At 43.3% G+C, this 19,301-nt stretch overlaps 1 protein-coding gene across 1 annotated transcript; it reads right to left on the bottom strand.

Moving 5' to 3' along the window:
• Nucleotides 1–918: 918 nt before the first annotated feature.
• tbx15 (T-box transcription factor 15) lies at nucleotides 919–17,525 on the bottom strand (the record flags this gene model as incomplete). Its single annotated transcript, XM_079733795.1, has 7 exons — nucleotides 919–1,024; nucleotides 2,865–2,929; nucleotides 3,457–3,624; nucleotides 5,285–5,456; nucleotides 9,379–9,480; nucleotides 12,153–12,366; nucleotides 17,324–17,525. 7 exons carry the CDS (start codon nucleotides 17,523–17,525, stop codon nucleotides 919–921), a joined length of 1,029 nt encoding a protein of 342 aa, XP_079589921.1.
• Nucleotides 17,526–19,301: the final 1,776 nt, after the last annotated feature.

Genomic DNA, 19,301 nt, shown 5'->3' with positions numbered 1-19,301 from the left:
GAAAATCATGCGATGTGACTCGGCGGTGATTGACATCAAACGGTCGGCACAAGACGTCTGCGTTCAGAAGACTCAGAGCAGATACTGCAAAGATCTTGAGAACAATTCCCTGAAAAATCTTCAAGGGTCATAACAGAACTCAGTCCTGCCAGTGCTCCACATGGGCTGTGCTGATGTCCTGACACCCATTCCTTACATACCAGCACCCAACCACACACGGTTCTCGCCGCTTGGGTCTGAGTTCAGGCTTTTGGTCTAGTATGATACATAATTAGTACATTCATTGCAGACACAAAGGCCCTCGCAATGTACCAAACACTTTTTATATGTACATTCATTTCAGAACCAAAACTAAAGAGAAGCAATAAAATGTTTTTCATGGACTTTTGAAACAATGGGGAGTGAGAGTTGAAAGAGAGCAGTTTTAATAAGGGGAATGTCGAGCGATGCATGGTGCTCTCTGAGATCACAAACTGCTCCCAAAAAACCTGCAGATGTTTTCTGACTTTGGTTTGCATATGGCCAGATGTCACCATTGAAAAAGAGTTAATAATGACCCTATAATAAATAACGATCCACTATGATCAATGTTTCACTTGTCAGCGTTTGAACCCACATTGCGGGTGTCGAACTATAATCTCCATATGCATTGGTCCCCTCTCCCCTTCATATGAACTGGGTTGGAACCAATGAATGATCAAGAATATTTAAATATTGCAATCATATTTATATTAACCATGAATAAAAAATCAATCAACTAATTGCTTGAATTTGACTGAATTGCAGATTGATCGACAGGCTGATTGATTAACTGACCAACCTTCAAAAAAACAGAGACTCCTGTTTGTCCCAAGCAAACGTTGTAGATTGTGGAGATGAATTAAGTTTTATGTGTTAAGACTTAGGCCCCGTAGTGGTTTACACACCTTGCTGTTTCTGCATGTTTGTGAAGTCCTCAAACGTTAGAGTCCTCACTGGTGGTCTCCAGAACGCATAGGTCTCCATGATGGCCTCCAAACCAGTCCTAGGGGGTGAGAGGGAGAGAGAGAGAGAGAGAGAGAGAGAGAGAGAGAGAGAGAGAGAGAGAGAGAAAAAAAGTTGAATGAAACCATTAAAACAGTACAGCAACATATACATCTAAATAAAACAGTTCAGAGTAGTGGAGAGAGAGTGTAACATAATGGGAGATAAAGTGGTGGAGAGACAGTGTTCCAGGTTAGAGAGAGAAACAATTAGAACGAGGTATCTCTCGTAAATAAGAGAGAGAGCGACAAAGAGAGAGAGAGAGAATTATAACAGACTGAAAATGAGGAGCAGGGGATACATACAGTATGTGTACAGACAGAAAACGAGAGAGAGTGAGCAGAGATAGAGCGAGTTCGACAGAAACGAGTTTTTGCTGGTAGGAAACCAGAGCCATTAAAAGGAGCAGGTTTTTACTGGGCTCGTAAATCGTTGGGACGTTTCATCTCAGACCTGTACACGGCTCGGCTTCCCGGCTGATTTACTTCCCTGCGCGCCACTGGGACATGTCCGGGTTAGCCGGCCCCGCTCCTCCTGTTATTCCAGGGCCCCTAACTCCCGCTGCACGCCAGCTCGTTAGCGCACAATGCTAATCACCGCGGCGCAGCGCCATCACTGCCTTCATTCATGCGACCGCATCACAGCGGCCATGTTCCAAACCCAACACATGAGCGGCGGTCCCGCCCGGGCCCATAAAGACAAGAATTTAAACCGAACTGAGATACGGTCGTAACTTTAAGCGTGGAATAATTCTATATTGAGAAGTGAAAGTCGAAAGAAAAACTAGCTTAATTTGGGGAATTAGCTACGTTGCCGTTGCCCTTTTAATTATTTTTTATTTTCATTTAATGTGGAATTATTTTGCCGCCATAAATAATGTCATGATATTTGCATGGTAAGCGCGCCTACTAGGGTAAGCGTCCCACAGAATACAATTGATTTTCAGTTCACCAACTTGCAATTTTAAACACAATCTTGTCTTTTCCGCCACAATTTGATCTTTGGCCTCATTTTGTGAAAACACATTCCCCAAAACAATTTGCTGCAGAACAGCAAGTTTACTAGCCAAAATGGAGTATCGATTTTCCCATGTGCAAGCGCTAAATCGAAATGTGCTGCAGAATTGGGATCTGCGCTAAATAAACAAGACACCAAACACATGAGGATGAATGACATTTTCTCTCGCTCCACTTAACATCTCACTCCGGCCTTATCTTCACATCTGAAGTTTCGGCAATGAAATTCTAATGTTGGTTCATAAATCAAGCAGTCTATTGTTTGAAAAAGGAAAAAAGATATTTGAAATATCTTTGGTGGTAACACGGACCAGATGAGGGGGCTGCTTTTGATGTGTGGCGCAGCTCCCCCCCCACCCCTAACACACACACACACACACACACACACACACACACACACACACACAGCCACGCACACACACGCACACACACACACTCCCCCTCTGCTGGCTTTCCGCTTCCTCTTTATATATAAAAGAATTGGAGAGAGCGAAAGAGACAGAGAGAGTGACTGGGGGCTTCAGACAGAGAAAGAGAAAGAGAGTGAAATGGATAAATAATTATTATAATTAATTAATTATTTCATTATTTTTTTCAGTTTATTGTTTTAAAATTAGCAGGACAGGAAGAAGAGGCCAGCACATTGAGACAGGTCACAATCAGGTAGCGGTCGGGTAGGAGGGGCTATAGGTCACGTGGGTGGGTTTAGGGGTCAGGGAGGTGGGGTAAGGGGTCACATGGATGGCGTTAGGGGTCAGGTGAGTGGGGTTAGGGGTCAGGTGGGTGGGATCACGCAGTCAGGTGCTGGTGAGTGTAGTTCCTTACCTGTTTCTTCCAGAATCCCGGAAGCCTTTAGCAAAGGGATTGCGGTCAATCTTTAGCCTGGTAATCTGCCAACAACAAGACACATCACCATGACAATGGGAACACAGAAATAAAAGGATGGACGCTTTCTTTATACGATAAACTTCTAAATTTATTTTCATAAATAGTAACGAGAATGAGTTGATTATGAGACAGTAGCATAAAATATTCCATTTCCCTTCATCAACATAACTTTAAATAGTTATCAATCAGACTGACAGACAGGCAGGCAATCAGCCAGACAGATCTATTGGTTCTAGTATGCCGTGAGTATGCCTGAAGACAGACAAACACACAGACACACCCACCTGTGGGTTCAGTTAAGTAGTGACGTGTTGAACGGACAGATAGCCAGACAAACAGACAGAAAGAGACAAACAGACGGACCGACCTGTTGGTTCTGGTAAACGGTGACGGTGGTGAAGACAGACAGATAGACGGACAAAGACACAGACAGACGGACAGACCTGTTGGTTCTGGTAAGCGGTGACGGTGGTGAAGACGGACAGATAGACGTACAAACATACAGAACGAGACGGACAGACAGACCGACCTGTTGGTTCTGGTAGGCCGTGACGGTGGTGAAGACGGTCTCAGGGAAGCTGAAGGACTTGACCCCGTCCCCGCTGGGGACCGGCTTGGTGGGGGACAGGTCGCTGCTGAAGTCTTTCCGGATCACGTGCACACGGGGCTGGTACTTGTGCATGGAGTGCAGGATGATCTGAAAACAAAAAAGTTGTAAATTTTAGATTTTTGCGTTTATTGGCTTATTTTGTATGTGTGTGTGTGTGTGTGTGTGTGTGTGTGTGTGTGTGTGTGTGTGTGTGTGTGTGTGTGTGTGTGTGTGTGTGTGTGTGTGTGCTTTATTTGTGTTGAACAACCAGAAGTAATTGTTAAATTACTTAACCCTATGATTAAGTTACATCTGAGAGTTTTGACCCAAATTTAGCCTGTGGTCTGGTCTGTTGTTGATTACATTCAGTGGGAGTTTCCTGCAGCCCAGCATATTGGCTAGCCTTATGTTAGCACTATAAGTAGCCTTCGGTTAGCACTACAGCTAACCTTTGGTTATCTTTATATTAGCCATTTAATAGAACTATAGCAAGCCTGCATTAAGCATTATAGCTAGCCAGTGCTAGCTGAAGGCCATATATTACTGGCTTGGCAAACACACACACAAACATAGAATCACACACACACACACACAGACACACACACAACATATCCTTGGTCCTTCATAGAGAACTCCAGGAAGGTCTGGGTTGGTTCCCAGTATCGCTTGAGTCTGAGCCAATCAAACACTAGTAACACGGGGTCTGAGCCAATCAGGGGCCAGCAACACGCTGCGCTCACAGTGAACCTCAGCCGCAATCGCTCAGAGTCGTCACCACACTGTTCAACAGACTCTAAAGACTCCACTGCAATAGCTTGTTTATTTTACATTATCTGGGATTTAAAAAATGTATTTGTGTTTAAACAAAGGGTAACAGTTAGAGACGTCCTCTTATTTCACTATTGAGACCAGCTGTTGTCATGGGTCTCCTTGAAAACCTCTAATATTGATGATAGGCCTGCCCAACACTAAACTGACAAAAACGTTTCCATTTCAAAAATTGTCGTGCATGGAGAAAAGCTTGTATGCTGATGCTGTTTGTAATTTGACAGTGGATTTCCAAAGTAAACATGTAAAACTCTACAAAAACACATCAGGTCACAAACTATACCAAAATTATACCCTGCTGAATTCCTATTTGCTCTCCCACCGTTTAAGAAGTTTAGCTATACTTTAGACTAGAGATTCAGTTCAAGTGTAGAACCGTATCTAGAGAGTAGAAGTTTAGAAGCTGATCTTGACAGTATACATTTAATGTATCTTGAGTTAAAGAGTACAGTTTGGATGTTTACCTCGAGTAGAGAAGATTAACTTGAGTCCAGAAGTTTAGCTTTAGTCTAGAGGTATACTTCAATCTAGTCTGATTAAGTTTAGCTAGAAGTTTAGTTTGGGTCTAGACACCTTGGTTAAGTCTAGAAGTTTAACATGAAATGAATATTGAAGTTCAACTACTAGTTTATCTTGATACTAGTAGTTCAACTGGAGTCTAGAAGTTTAGCTTGACTCTAGAAATGTACCTTGACGGTAGAAGTTAAGCTAGAGTCTAGAAGTGTAGCTTGAGTTACCAAGTCTATAATATAGCTGGAGTCTAGAAATGCAGCTTTAATCTAGAAATGCAGCTTTGCCGTAGAAATTCAAATAATCGTATCTAATCTCAAAGTACGAGATTAGCTACAGTCTAGAAGTTCAGCAGTAACAACATACATCCCTCATTTACATTACTTCTTTTTTTATAAAATGAAATAAATTAGAATACATTATTGCTTACGTGTCCCTGGTCGTCCAGCTCGTTGTTGGTGAGTTTGAGCTTGTCGAAGCTGACAACCTGTCGCATCCAGGTGTCTCCTGAGGCCAGGGAGTCCGGGTGGATGTAGACCCTCGGGGGGACGGGGGAGTCTGCGTTGCCCGCCACCATCCACTTGGAGCTGTGGTACACGTACCTGCAGGAGAGGAGGAGAGGAATGGATCAGCAATGGAGGGGGGGAGCGGTATTCTTTAGTTGTCCACCCGTCTACCCGTAGTCCTACTTGTAGACACCTGGGCTCTACCCTGGTCTGTTATCAACGTGTAGTCCGACCTGATTTCTAACCTCTACCTGATCCCACATATATGCTCCCCTTCTCACTTCCTTATTCTATTTTATTTATTGATGTTTATGTGTTGTGAAAAATGTAATCTATATAACATGTTTTAAGGAAAATCTGATCACATATAATTAATAATTATGATCATAAAGAAAATGCATTATTTAGGCCAAAAGGGCAAGTACATGTGTCCTTGTGTGCCTTTAGGACTTGTAAAACGCATTTTGAGTTTTATTGAAAGCTCCAGTCCTGAATTATACTCAACGTTCCTCAGAATAATAATTAAAATACTTTTGAAGCTTTTAAAACAGAGCTTTTGTTTTCCCAGGATTGAAGTTTGTGACTGAAGCAATCTAAAACGTTCCATATGCACTCGCACACAGGCCAACGCACACACGCGCACACACGCACACGCACACACACACATGGCCACACACACACATAAACACAGACACAAACATATATATATACACACCCTCAGACAGACAGAGTATTGCATTTTCATTTAGAGTTCGGCATAATATTTAATGTTCTGTGTAAGTCGGGGCACAATGGACTGTCATACACATTACACGGTTACCCTTCAATAGGAGAGAGAAAGAGAGAGAGAGAGAAAGATAGAGAGAGAGAGAGAGAGAGAGAGAGTGAGAGAGAAAGAAAGAGAGGCAGAGACAGGGAGTAAGAGAGAGGCAGGGAGTGTGAGAGAGACGGACTAAAAGCCTGAGGCCATTTCATTTGCAGTCTAAGAACTCTCTAGACTCTCGTACATATTCTGGTGGAGGGGTTAAAAGTGCTTACAGCACAACCTCATTCAGAATGTTTTTTACTGGTCTCTTGTGAAGTTGCTCCAGAGCACTTATGTTCTTTATTTTGATTTGCTTTTTTGTTGCCTACTACCAAGAAAATGCAAATAAACATCCAAAAAAAGGACATGGACACATGTACGCTTATTCTGACCCTTGTCTTTTAAGACTCTGTATACCACCAACATATTACACAATATGCACAAAATAAATAACTATTTCTTCTACTATTTGTTTACCATTTCACCAAATCTTGAACTTTGTCGACATTCCACAAAACATAGGCAAAGGCCCACACATACCCACACGCAAACACGCACTCACAAACACACACTACACACAAACAGCTACACACACAAACATGCACACAAATACTATACACACGCACCACACACACACACGCACACATACACGCAGACTTACACACACACACACACACACACATACACTCGTGTAGAGGGTAGTGCCACAGGGCGCGGGCGGGGCTGACTTCCTGTTTGGGCCAAAGTGTGAAAGAAACACTAGAGCCTGAAAATCTGATTAGAAGCTTTCATCTGGTGTCGCCCATCTGGACCTGACAGCCTCAATAACCAGTCTGGGTCATGTGACACACGCGCCCCCAGCCAAACACACACACATGCAGACACACACACACACACACACACACACACACACACACACACACACACACACACACACACACACTCACACACTCACACACGTGAACACACTTGCTACGTCCCCCCCCCATCTCCCACACACACACACACACACACAAACACACACACGTGAACAAACGTACTACCCCCCCACACACACACACACACACACACACACACACACACATACACGCAATAATTTAACACTTGTGTTCACACAAATGAACACAAGCTGGCAAACACATCTGTAACCAAAACCATTTTAGTCTCTCTCTCTCTCTCTCTCTTTCTCTCTCTCTCTCTCTTTCTCCCTCTTTCTGTCTCTCTTTGTCTTTTTTCTATTTCTCTTACTCAGTCTCTCTCTTTGGCTTTCTTAAAAAACCTTTCCACATAAACACACACCTGCTCGCACTTACACGCAAGGATGCACAATCGTGCACTAAATCACAAATGCACATGTGCACTCATATATGTATATATATATTTATATATATATACTTGGAATTAAAGACCTTTACTACAGGAACACACACAGAGAAAATACAAAATCGTACAGTAAGGAATGAGGTGTGTTTAAGTTGGGGGGGGGGGGGGATAATGCTGAACGGCAGTGCAGCAGGGACCAGGGTCCTGGACCTGATGCCTGACTCCACAATGACAGACCCAGCAGTGAGGGCCCCGCAGCTCCAGAACACAGCGCGACCCATTCTCCGCTCCACAGAGAATGCACCTCGTTTACAACCTGATTTCCCCTTCTGGCTCTACACACACTACCGATGTCCTGGAACACTGGAGCCTTCTCAGGCTAGTGTTTACCATCCCTGAGGGTGTGTATTTGTGTGTGTGTGTGCGTGCTTGTGTGCGTCTGTATGTGTGTGTGTGTGTGTGTGTGTGTGTGTGTGTGTGTGTGTGTGTGTGTGTGTGTGTGTGTGTGTGTGTGTGTGTGTCTGTGTGCGTCTGTGTGAGATTGTACCCTGTGCAGACCTCAGTGTAGATGCAATGAGCCGACAGTTAGGACACTGGGGATCGAACCCAAACCATTTGGTTTGAGGTGGCACACCCTAACCACTAGACTGTCTTTCGCACGAGTAAACATTTGTGCATTCATTCCCTCACAGACAAGTAACAATAGGAGAACAGAACAGACTGCTAGATGTGCTAAACGCCACAGAGAGTAGCACCCTCTCGTCTGCTTTTCCGTCACATGATCTCAGCCCGTTCTTCGGTTCACAGCTTCAACACACTCCGGTCTTTAGGGACCTGTAAACACCCTGTCCCTGGCAGGGAAGGTGAGGACACACCTTCACCATCACACATCCATCCTAGATGGCTTGATAGAGTTTACGTTTGTGACATGTGTTTAGGTCTCATATGATCACATAACGTGTCGTACATGATACGTGACCTTTGTAATATATAGCAGACAACAATGTTACTCAATCAAAAAAAAGATCAACATTATTTTATTTTTTTTTAATTTTAAGCAACTTTGTTCTTTCAAATAACTGAGGACTTTCGATGGCAGCCAACATCCCATTCATAGAAACCGGTCTCTCCATCTACTTAAAGACGGGATAATCCACCCACCGGGTCAATTTCAGTTATGTAAAACGTATAAAGTTATCACACATGCCACCAGCGAGATGAAATAAACAGCATCTGGCGTCTTGGAAATGCAAAAGCCACCTCCAGACAAGCAGTTGGGTTCGCGTCCACTACTGGCGCGACTTTCTTTCCATTGGCTGAGGCCTTCCCTTTTATGAGCTTGTACCTGAAGTCATAAACTTTGTGAGACGATGAGAAACTCCTGACCTTCACCTGCTCAGCTCATTTCCTCCCGATCAGAAAGGTTTCTGATTTTATAATCGACGCGTCTGTGTGACATACACGTAACCCAGGTGACACTGGGACAGCCAGAAATCTAGACCTCGACGTGGCATCGTAGGCCTTACTGATGACTTGCATCAATAATGAGAACCTTAGCTCTCCTCTAACATCTAACTTCTCTCTGACTCTCAAGTAGATTATGGAGGATATCAACCTACATTAGAAAGAAACCATCATGAAGAGGAAACGTCAGCTTGGCTTTAAAGAGGGGCTCACTATGTCTATGAGAACCCCTTTGTTTTCACTGCTGAAGAGCGGACAGCTGTATCTCTGTTAAAACCTCAGACAAAATGGCGGATCTAAAAGTAAACATGCCCACGCGCTGATTCAATATGTAATGTAGTAATTACATTCCTGTATGAATGTTCTTCTGTGGCTGACCAGCGAATGGTTGTGTGGAGAGAGGGTGAGAAGCTCAGCAACACGTACCGGTATCTCTTGTTGTCCACGGGTACGATATCCATGGCAATGTAGTACTGTTGGTGGGGGTCCAAACCAAGGATCTTCACCCTCATGGCCGGGAACATCCGTCTGGGGAGACAGGAGCGGGCTCAAAGACTTAAAACCACTACACCTCCCAGTCCCAACCATCAGAATACACTGCAGCAGAAAACGCCTTGAGTCTGTGTACCATCTACCTTATATTACCTGAATTACCCCTCTCGGGACAATGCAATCTTATCTCATGTTATAACACATTTATCCAAAGTGGATTACAATTTCATTGAGATGCACGTCATTAGGAATAAGGTAGGGGTTAGGGCTTCTTCGATGTCTATATTTGTTAGGTGGTTTACTAGGGAACCCAACCAGACCTTTTATCTGGGAGTCAAACATCCTAACCCCTTCTTAATGCTTCAATACTATTTTCATTTTTTTTCTTATTTTGTATAATTTTTTATTTAGATTTTTAGTTATTTATTAAAGTGCCTTAATCCCTATATTTAATTATTTTGCCACATGCATATATTTGAATTAAAATCAGATAATACTAGGTTAGAATTAAAGACATGTAGTTTGCCGGGAGCTCAGTTAAAATGGTCCCGTATGGGCTGTTAACTGTTCATTAAAGCACTATGTAAACTCTGGTCTTAATTACTTCACAAGTCCAAAAACAAGACAAAATAAATGAAAATCCAAAAAAAGAATTCCTAAATGTTCTCATTGTTTTCGAAGCTCAAAGCTGAGGATGAAATAACTAGAGAGCGGCCTCTATGATTTACTTTGGTTAGCTCTATTTTTGACTTAATTACATGAAAATGAAATTAACCCTTTTGACACTCAAATTCGATTCTAAACAGATACTCAATTAAATTTACATTAAAACAGGATCATTTGAAGACTCAAATCACCTACGCTGCGTTAAAACTAAGCTGGCCACGCAGCAGACCATGGTTAACTTGTAGCAGGAGCGAGGGACGTCGCATTATCCGTACCCCTCCCGGAGGAGCGGGCGTCCCAGCGCTGCGGCCGGCTGCAGTGACGCTACAGCCGGCGAGGTCACCCTGTCCCCGGCGTGGAGAGGCCAGGTGGAGGGGCCCATGTGATACCTCAATTAGAAAGACACTGCTGTAGGCCATGAGGAACGGTACTGTCTGTTTGTTTCTCTTTGTTTCTTGTTTTTCTCAGTGTTTATTTATCCCTCTTTCTGACTCTCTCTTTTTCACTCTCTCTCTTCTTCATTCTTACATTTCTCTTGCTTTCATGCTTTGTTTAATATATAAACAAATGTGTACTACATGAATACATATCATATATAGTTTGAATACATCCATTAAGGCCTATGTTATAGAGTAGCCTACATTTCTATAGGTCTGGCTGTATGAATTGGATATTAAAATAATGTGACTTTTGCACTTACAATTTTATATTTCCGACGTTTAATTGAAATGTCGTAAATCTTAATGGAAGCAGGGGTTGGTTTCAATAAATCCGGAGAACTGAATTCTGGGGATTTATGGGTTTATGGGTTATTATACACAGAAAGCACAAAGTGATTCTGGTCGAAAAGTTGTAAGGTCTGGTCTTTACGAGAGGGTTACCCTTCTTAACTAACTCATAAAATACTTCTTAACTAGAAGCGGTTGAGAAGGCAAGCCTCCTTTTTCGTTATTTTAAATGAATGACACACAATATGATTTATATATATATATATATATATATATATATATATATATATATATATATATATATATATATATATATATATATATATATATATATATATATATATATATATTAGTCCCAGTACAATACAAGTGATTCATTATGCGCAAGCTACAATTATTACAATCTAAGAAAAAGAATAAACAAAAATTTAAAAAAAGGGCCAACATGAATTGAATAGATCTACCTTGGAATAAATGTGAATTCGAGGTTCTCCAAAACCAAATACCCATAAAACATCCTTTGCAGATATACATACCCTAAATATTTGTCGTAAAATAGCAGTTCATCTTGACTAAGAATCTATGCATTATTCTCGAATGTCTCCAAGCCAAATAAAAAACATTTAATGGAAATGAAGCACCATTCACTTATAATAAAAACGTGCAGCTTATAAATAATAATAACTCTCTCTCGGTGTGGAAACGGGCCCCGGGCGGGGGAAGGGCTCCGTGGGGTTCTGCAGGGGGCTTGGGACCTGGGGTCAATTTATATGCTCTGTTTGCCTTCTAATTGTTGCTCAAAAGAGCGAGAAAACCAAAAACATGTTTCGAATCGATTCATTAGAAACATATAGGCCTACCCTCTCTTTTTCTGTTACACTCTCTGACGTCAGCAGAGGGATCGATGCGTCGTGCACAGGACAGGGCCTCTTGCATGTCCGCAGCTCTGCACAGTCCACGTGCAACACATTATTACTAACCGGACCCGGCAAATGTGCACGAGGAATACTGCCGTCATACGGCTTAACCCGCGCGCACGCAAGGCCTTACGCCAGTGGTGTTTTTACGTGTAAGTGTATGTGTAAAAATATGTATTATTAAATGTTGTTATTATTAAATGTATCCTATAGTCCTAGCTACATCCTCTTTAGTATTTCTTTTATTTAAAACTAGCTGGTCTTATCTCATTAATCAAATCCAGTCGGTCCAATAGTATAGCATATTATGATTAGAAGTGTTTTAAAAACGATGACCTCAGTTTTGTAGACGCGCGTTCCCTTTACGTGCCTCGTGGTCAGCTCGAGCCCCCCTCACCTTCCCGCCTTGGTGATGATCATCTCCGTGCCTATCTCGTGGAAACGCTTCCACAGGTCCGCGCACTGGAGCTCCACATGGATCTCCTCCATGGAGGCCGGGGGTGAAGCGTCGCAGGCGGCCGCTACAGGGGCCAAGTCCGCCGGAGAGCCGAAGGAGCACGACGTCCTCTCGGCCAGACCCTCTCCGTCTGAGCTTGGACTCGCCTCGGAGTCTGGAGGAGGAGAACGAGGAGGAGGAGATAAACATTATTATGAAACGGCGGAAATATTAATACCGCATGCAGGAAAGTTGGCGCAAACGAACAGCAAGCTGGAAATCACCTGCCGTCTCCGATTTGGAGCGAAGACTAGTCAGCCATTGGAGCTTTGGGGTGATTTAAAAATACACGGCGATAGTTATTTAGCTTTTGCAAGGAGTGTAGAGCTACAGGCCTCTGCCGCCAAGATATCGAGTTCCACCGAAATTAAACCTATTCTCACGTAACCCAAAATAATATTTGCGGAAAGCTGTCAGGAAATATCCGTTAGGCCTTCACGCCACGTAAAGATGTGTTTTTGGCGAGGAAACCTCCATGAATACGTAGGCCTGGGCTACCTCCTAAACCCCTAATAATCCTTTAGTGAAATTGGATCAAAGTCAGTAATTCCTTGCACATATAATATAGGACGGATTTCAAATGGGCCCACAATAAACCTAACATTAGATTAGATCTATGAAATTACTGGTTGAAGATAATTATATATATATATATATATATATATATATATATATATATATATATATATATATATATATATATATATATATATATATATATATATATATATATATATATATATATATAATTTAAAGTTAGCCTATAGCCTATAAAGCACATCCCTCAACAGTTTCCCGCCCAGAATAATCTAATAACGTTATTATTTATTGAGAGTCTCGACTTGGCACGAGCATGGCGCATACAAATACGGTTATTATGCAAATGGATCGCTGCCCGCGAAGGCTGGGCAGCCACCGCAGAGCCCCGCGAGCCAAGAGTCGAATCCACATGCTCGTGCACTTACATAAATAAAAGAAAGAAGAAAAGAAAAAAAAGAACGCTATAAATGCACGCAGAGTACACTACGTGAATCGGCTTGTCAAGTTGCTGACTCGTTCAATCGCGCTGTCGCCTTCACGCGCAACGTGTCACTCACTCACTGACTAAAGCTATTGAGAGAGAGAGGTAGAGAGTGAAAGAGAGAGGGGCAGAGAGTGAGAGGGAGAGGTAAAGAGAGGGAGAGAAAGAGGGGGAGAGTGAGAGGGAGAGTGAGATTATTGTTCCCCTATCCGTCCATTACCTCATATCGTCTTACTCTGTCAATGTAATCACATTAACATGTATATTTAATTCTGAGAGGGAGGTAAAGAGAGGGGTGAATGAAGTAACATCCAATTTGATATGTTCCCACAAAACATAGCCATGATGGACACACACACACACACACACACACGCACGCACGCACGCACGCACGCACACACACACACACACAAACACACACACACACACAAACACACACACACAACCAAACAACCACACACACACGTTGACGCACCCGTGTTCACCTGCTTATATGTTTGAATATCTGCCCATTAAACGTTAAAAAAAGTAATGTATTCATGCATGTATGCATGTTTGTAATTGTTCTGCCTCACTCACGGAATTATTTAATTATTTGACGGATTAAAAGTGTAAAATGTTTGAAGATGATGATGAATGATGAATTTGGATTGATTTGTTATAGAATTAATCTCAGGCCTCACGGAAAGCTGGGTCCTTGTTTAGGTGACATCACTGCGCAGAGAAAATACAAACGGACATTTATTCAGAAATAAAAATCCCAGCGTCAGCAGAAATAACTTTGGCTGCTCTTGGTTCTCTCTCACACACACACACACACACACACACATACACACACACACACACACACACACACACACACACACACACACGCACACTGGTAGACGTCCATCAAATGCATTTTAAATGCAGTAGAATCACAGTTTGTTTAAGTTAATTTACAATATATTGATTTGGCATCAAAACCGCTCAACATCTGGCAAAGAAGATTTGGGAGGAAAATGAGATTAAGGACGTCGAATATATATATATCTTTTTTTTTCTGAAAGACGGAAAGAGACCAATTGAACAACACACACAGGCCTCCGTTGAGATACCCAGTGAAGCTCAGTGACTTACAGTAGCATAATTTAGAGCCTAAAAGAGATTACGGTACTTTAGTTTCCCATTAGTGAAATTAAGCGAGGCATATGCTACTGCATTTCCTGTTCTAGCTTGATGATAACCCCGTCTCTCTCTGCCGTTCGGAGTTGGACCCCCATTTAAGACCGTCACAGTTTAACACAGCGACGACTCTTAGCGGAAGGCTTCCCCGGTGTTGATGGGGTTCACTCTGGGTACTGAGACCCACTGCCCCGGTGCTCCCCGTCCCCTCGAGTTTGGACTTTTGGTGCACTACAGCGGGGAGCAGCTAAACAGCACATCTGGAGCTCGGCGGGTCTCTTGTTGTGACGTTTATATTGTACAAGAGGCCACTTCGTCATTGCTTCATTGAATTTAGGAAGGAGGGCTGTAATTTACGACGTCAGAGCGGAATACTTCAGGCGGGCTGCAGCATGCTGCCAGCCGTGAAATTGCGGGGTAACCCAAACCGTACCGCGGGGCTCACCTGCTCCTGTCCAGAGAAACACACCCAACCACCGCAGCATCCGACGTCCCTCTTTTATACACCTATTAAAAGTTTTTTTTACGTTTATTTAGGGCCAAGATAAGCCGAATAACATGAACGCTTTGCAAATTCTGGTGTTGCTGCACCATAAAGAAACGCTGTTCTATACGGTTTATAGAGACTGTTGGGAGAGAAAGTAAATATATGACCTGGATTGTGTCCGATAGGCTGTTGAATAAAGTCTTTCCACAATATGGTTGGGCCTCGCCGCACACACACACACACACACACACACACACACACACACACACACACACACACACAGACACACACACACACACACACACACACACAGACACATACACACACACACACACACACACACACACACACACACACACACACACACACACACACACACACACACACACACACACACTTTATAACCAACCCGGGTCTCTACAGCTAATAAAGACCACCTAGCAGCAGTCTGCTGAAAGCATCGCTGCTCCGTAAAGACCCCCGCTAAACCGCACGATGTGACCGCAAAGAGCCAGCGGAGACCTGCCGGTGTCACCGACCACCGGCCGACGACACGGGGAGGAACCAGACTAATAACATTACCCGGTGGACATCACAGAGACCGGGGTAACCGAGCTTAAAATGACCAGCGACACTTAAACCATAATGGGCCTGGAATATTTAATGTGCCTGAATTAAATGATACGTTCACCACAGACCGGTTTCTGCGTGTGAGGGGCGGATCAGCCAGCGGGGATCCGACGACCAATACAATTTAACATAATTCAAATAGTTTCATGTACGCAGTGTTTTGTGTAGGATACAACTACGCTACCAAGCATATTTTCATTTTTGTTTTATTTATATATATTGCGAAGACCATGTTGGCCTACAATGATCGGGACACTTGGATCATATTTGCACCTGCAGTTCTTAAAATAATATCCATATAATGGTAGTCTAGCAACAAATGTAAGGTCTAGGACCATGCTATAAAGTATAATATTGAGGCCACACGACACAATCTGAATTGAATAAGAATATGGCCATTTTCACAAGAAATTCACAAGGAGTGTGAGGTTCAGGACATGAGCAGAATAATTCAGTGTGGCACTTGGTGGTCCTCGCCAGTATAGCGGCTGGTTCAGACGGAGCTGAGTAAGTGGAGACACTGGAGCTGGGAGGTTAAACTACTGCGTTATTTTTCCTTTCAACTCAAGTGTGTTCTGGAAACGGTTGTTCTTTGAGGTTTTAAAGTTCAAGTCTGTTTTGGAAACTCTCCGTGATGAGCCAACACCTGGACCTCCACCGAGGCACCGAATTAGAGGATACCGCGACATGAATGCATTTGCATTTGTATATCGGCCTATTACTGTACGATTAACGGATAACCCGTTAGAATATCCTTTGAAAATGTACACAGCCTGAAGAGCGATGCATGAAGATTCGAAAGTCTGAATGAAACTGTTCATTGTGTGTGTGTGTGTGTGTGTGTGTGTGTGTGTGTGTGTGTGTGTGTGTGTGTGTGTGTGTGTGTGTGTGTGTGTGTGTGTGTGCGTGCGTTTTTAATGCCAAACAATATCAAAAGAACCCAGGGAGAAAAAGAAAGGCCCATTGAATGCACGTCGAACCGTCCAAAGGCGCAGATCTGTCCTCATCAGCTATCATCCTGCGTTCTTTAACGCAACATGTTGCTTTGGTTTCATCCCGTTTCTCCATCGAGCCTGTACGAGTTTTGGGACACTATCCTGCGTGGCCTGAACATCCTACGACTGAGACAGGCCAGCGCAGTGCCAAATGCAATTTTATATTTTATATAGCCTATTCTACCATTGAAGGCCTACTTTATAACAATGCTAACAAGCCCATTTTTAGAAAGACGGCTAAGATGGCGCACGATGGAGCATCACTTGCGCAACGGGCTTTGACAGAAAATAACAATAATACCACTATCTTATAATAATAATAATAATAATAATAATAATAATGACAATTAATACAAATAATTTAAAAAATACTGTGATTAAATAGGCTATTTAGGCCTTATTGAAATGGCTATTTACTAACAGGCTTTAGCCTATAATAAAATAAACGGATGTTTCGAAGAAAAGTCACAAATAACAGCACCTCTCGTAATCTTGGCAATAGCATACTCCTCATAGTATCAACTATAATTTAAGAGTAGATTATAAAAACATAGCCTTATTCAGTCCATCCATGAGCAGTCTGTTCTTTCTACCTCAGCTCGAGGCCTCAGAGGCGTAACATCACAATCCTCTACCGTCTCGAGACTCAAACCCTTCGCCAGAGGTTAAAACAACACAACTTTAAGACACTTAAGTTGAATATGTTGACTTTTAACTTCAACAGCGCGCCAGCCACGGCTGCGCGAGAGGAGGACGGGGCTGCGTGCGCACTGACCAGGCTCCATGTCCAGGCAGGGCGCGCGGTCCTCCGGGTCTCCCAGAGGTCCGCCGGTGGCGAGGCTCTCCATGGACAGCTCGAGATCCTTGTCTTCCCAGCCCCGGAGCTTCCTCTTCCGGTTCGAGCCGATCAGCGCTTCCACGGAGAAGGCGTGTGCTCTCGAGCTCAGCGCGGCGGCGGAGCGCCTCCTGTCACTCATCTCTGTCTGTCCGCGCAAAATCCACGGGAGGGAGGCGGGGCCGGGGGAGCGAGAACTCCGTCCACACAGCAACAACAGAAAAAAACACGCGCACGACAATGTTTACAACGCGAAACTCACCGAAGTGCCACCAAAAGTAATCCCAACTACGTCTAGGCGACGCCGCGTCAAACGTCTCGGCCCGCGCGTGTCGCCATAGTCGTGCGTCGTCCTGCGCGTTTTGTTTTCTTTGTCCGCGTCTGACTTCTTCCTCGCAGCTTCTCTCTCTCTGTCGGTCCGACTCTGTCTGATTGATACTCACTTGTGCTCTCGGGGCTTTCTCCATACACTGGGACCCGCCCTGTGGCTCACTGTCAACCCCGGCAGACCAATGGGAAGCGGGGCTAAGCAGCGAGCCAAAAAACGCGCACCAATGAGAGTGGAGGACCGCGGCGGACCTCGGCCGCCCGACGTCAGATGGACTGACTCGACTTAATGGAGCGATAACGGGCTTTAGTTTTGATTAAAAATATAATAATATGTCAATGAACACGAACGGATCAGTTGATGTTTTTCATTCCGTGCGTTGTGATGAAATATTTGGTTTTTGATTCTTGTGCGCAAAGTTTGAAAGTGGATGAGGAAATAGGCCTCCAAACTTCAGAATACAACCCCAGGGTTTAAATTTGATGTGCTAAGACAGTCAAAGGCTGACACTCTCTAATGCAAAAATAAATAAAGTCCATATTATCCAATACCACACAGAAATACAATTAATATAAACCTTTTTTTATGACATAGACAACTACACCTCTAAGAGCGTCCCGCGCGACCTGAGGTCGGACCTGGGGCTTTGATTGTGGGGAGATTTGGAAAGTTCTCCAGCCATCGGTCCCCGGCAGCTGAGGAGCTCGACCAGGATCAATCCCGACAGGTGGCCCCTGATACCGCCGCGGCGATGGCTCTCTCCCACTCCGCTACTGGTTCTCTCCCACGACCTGATCTTTCTCGACTATAGTGGGTCTCTCCCAACACAGTTTAGGAAAACAGTGATGGCACACTTTTTTTTTACCGGTTCTTCCAACTCAGTGACAGAAGGTTCCCAAGCAGGTCTGGGATCGACAGGAGGAGCGCGCGGAGCTTTGACCCGAGCGACGCGTCCAGGCCAGGTATCCAACCCGCTAAACACGGTTCTGGTTTGGTCCATGAGGACACAGCTCCGGTGTGTTTTTTTTTATAGTGTTTTGTGTTGGTTTGAAGTTTAGGGACAGAACCAAGTTATTTATCATCTAGTTTAATCATTAAAAGGCGATTGTCATCACCAATTATTTTTCATTAGGCTATATAAAACCGGTTGAGCCTGATGATGAAAATCTTTGCGATGTATCCATGTGAACGAGTATAAGAACGTAGGAATTATTGATTATGAATGGTGTGCTTGTTCAAATTAGAAGCAGAAATGTTGTTTTTTTTAAGTTTAGAGTTAAATAGGGTTAAAAAATTGTTTCAAATGCACTCTTAATTAGTCTATAATTTAGACTCCCTCTCTTCTAATTAAATACGTCAGAGGATCTAATTATTTTGTAAGGTAGTTTTCGGCCTATTTCAAAGAATGGTTTTATAGATTTTGAAATAAACGATTTGAAATAATATAGCCTAATAATAATAATAAAAAACAATGAGATCAATTATTAAAAAGGATTGTCGCTATGTCCTGAGAAACAGCCAAGACCGAGAAGAGGAACGCATACTTTTTTTGTAGACACGTCTCATTATTAAAAACAAAATGACAAACAA

The sequence above is a fragment of the Pollachius pollachius genome (assembly GCF_949987615.1).
Source record: "Pollachius pollachius genome assembly, chromosome: 3".
Taxonomy (NCBI): domain Eukaryota; kingdom Metazoa; phylum Chordata; class Actinopteri; order Gadiformes; family Gadidae; genus Pollachius; species Pollachius pollachius.
The sequence above is the reverse complement of the archived record's forward strand: the minus strand, read 5'-3'. Positions and strand labels throughout refer to the sequence as shown.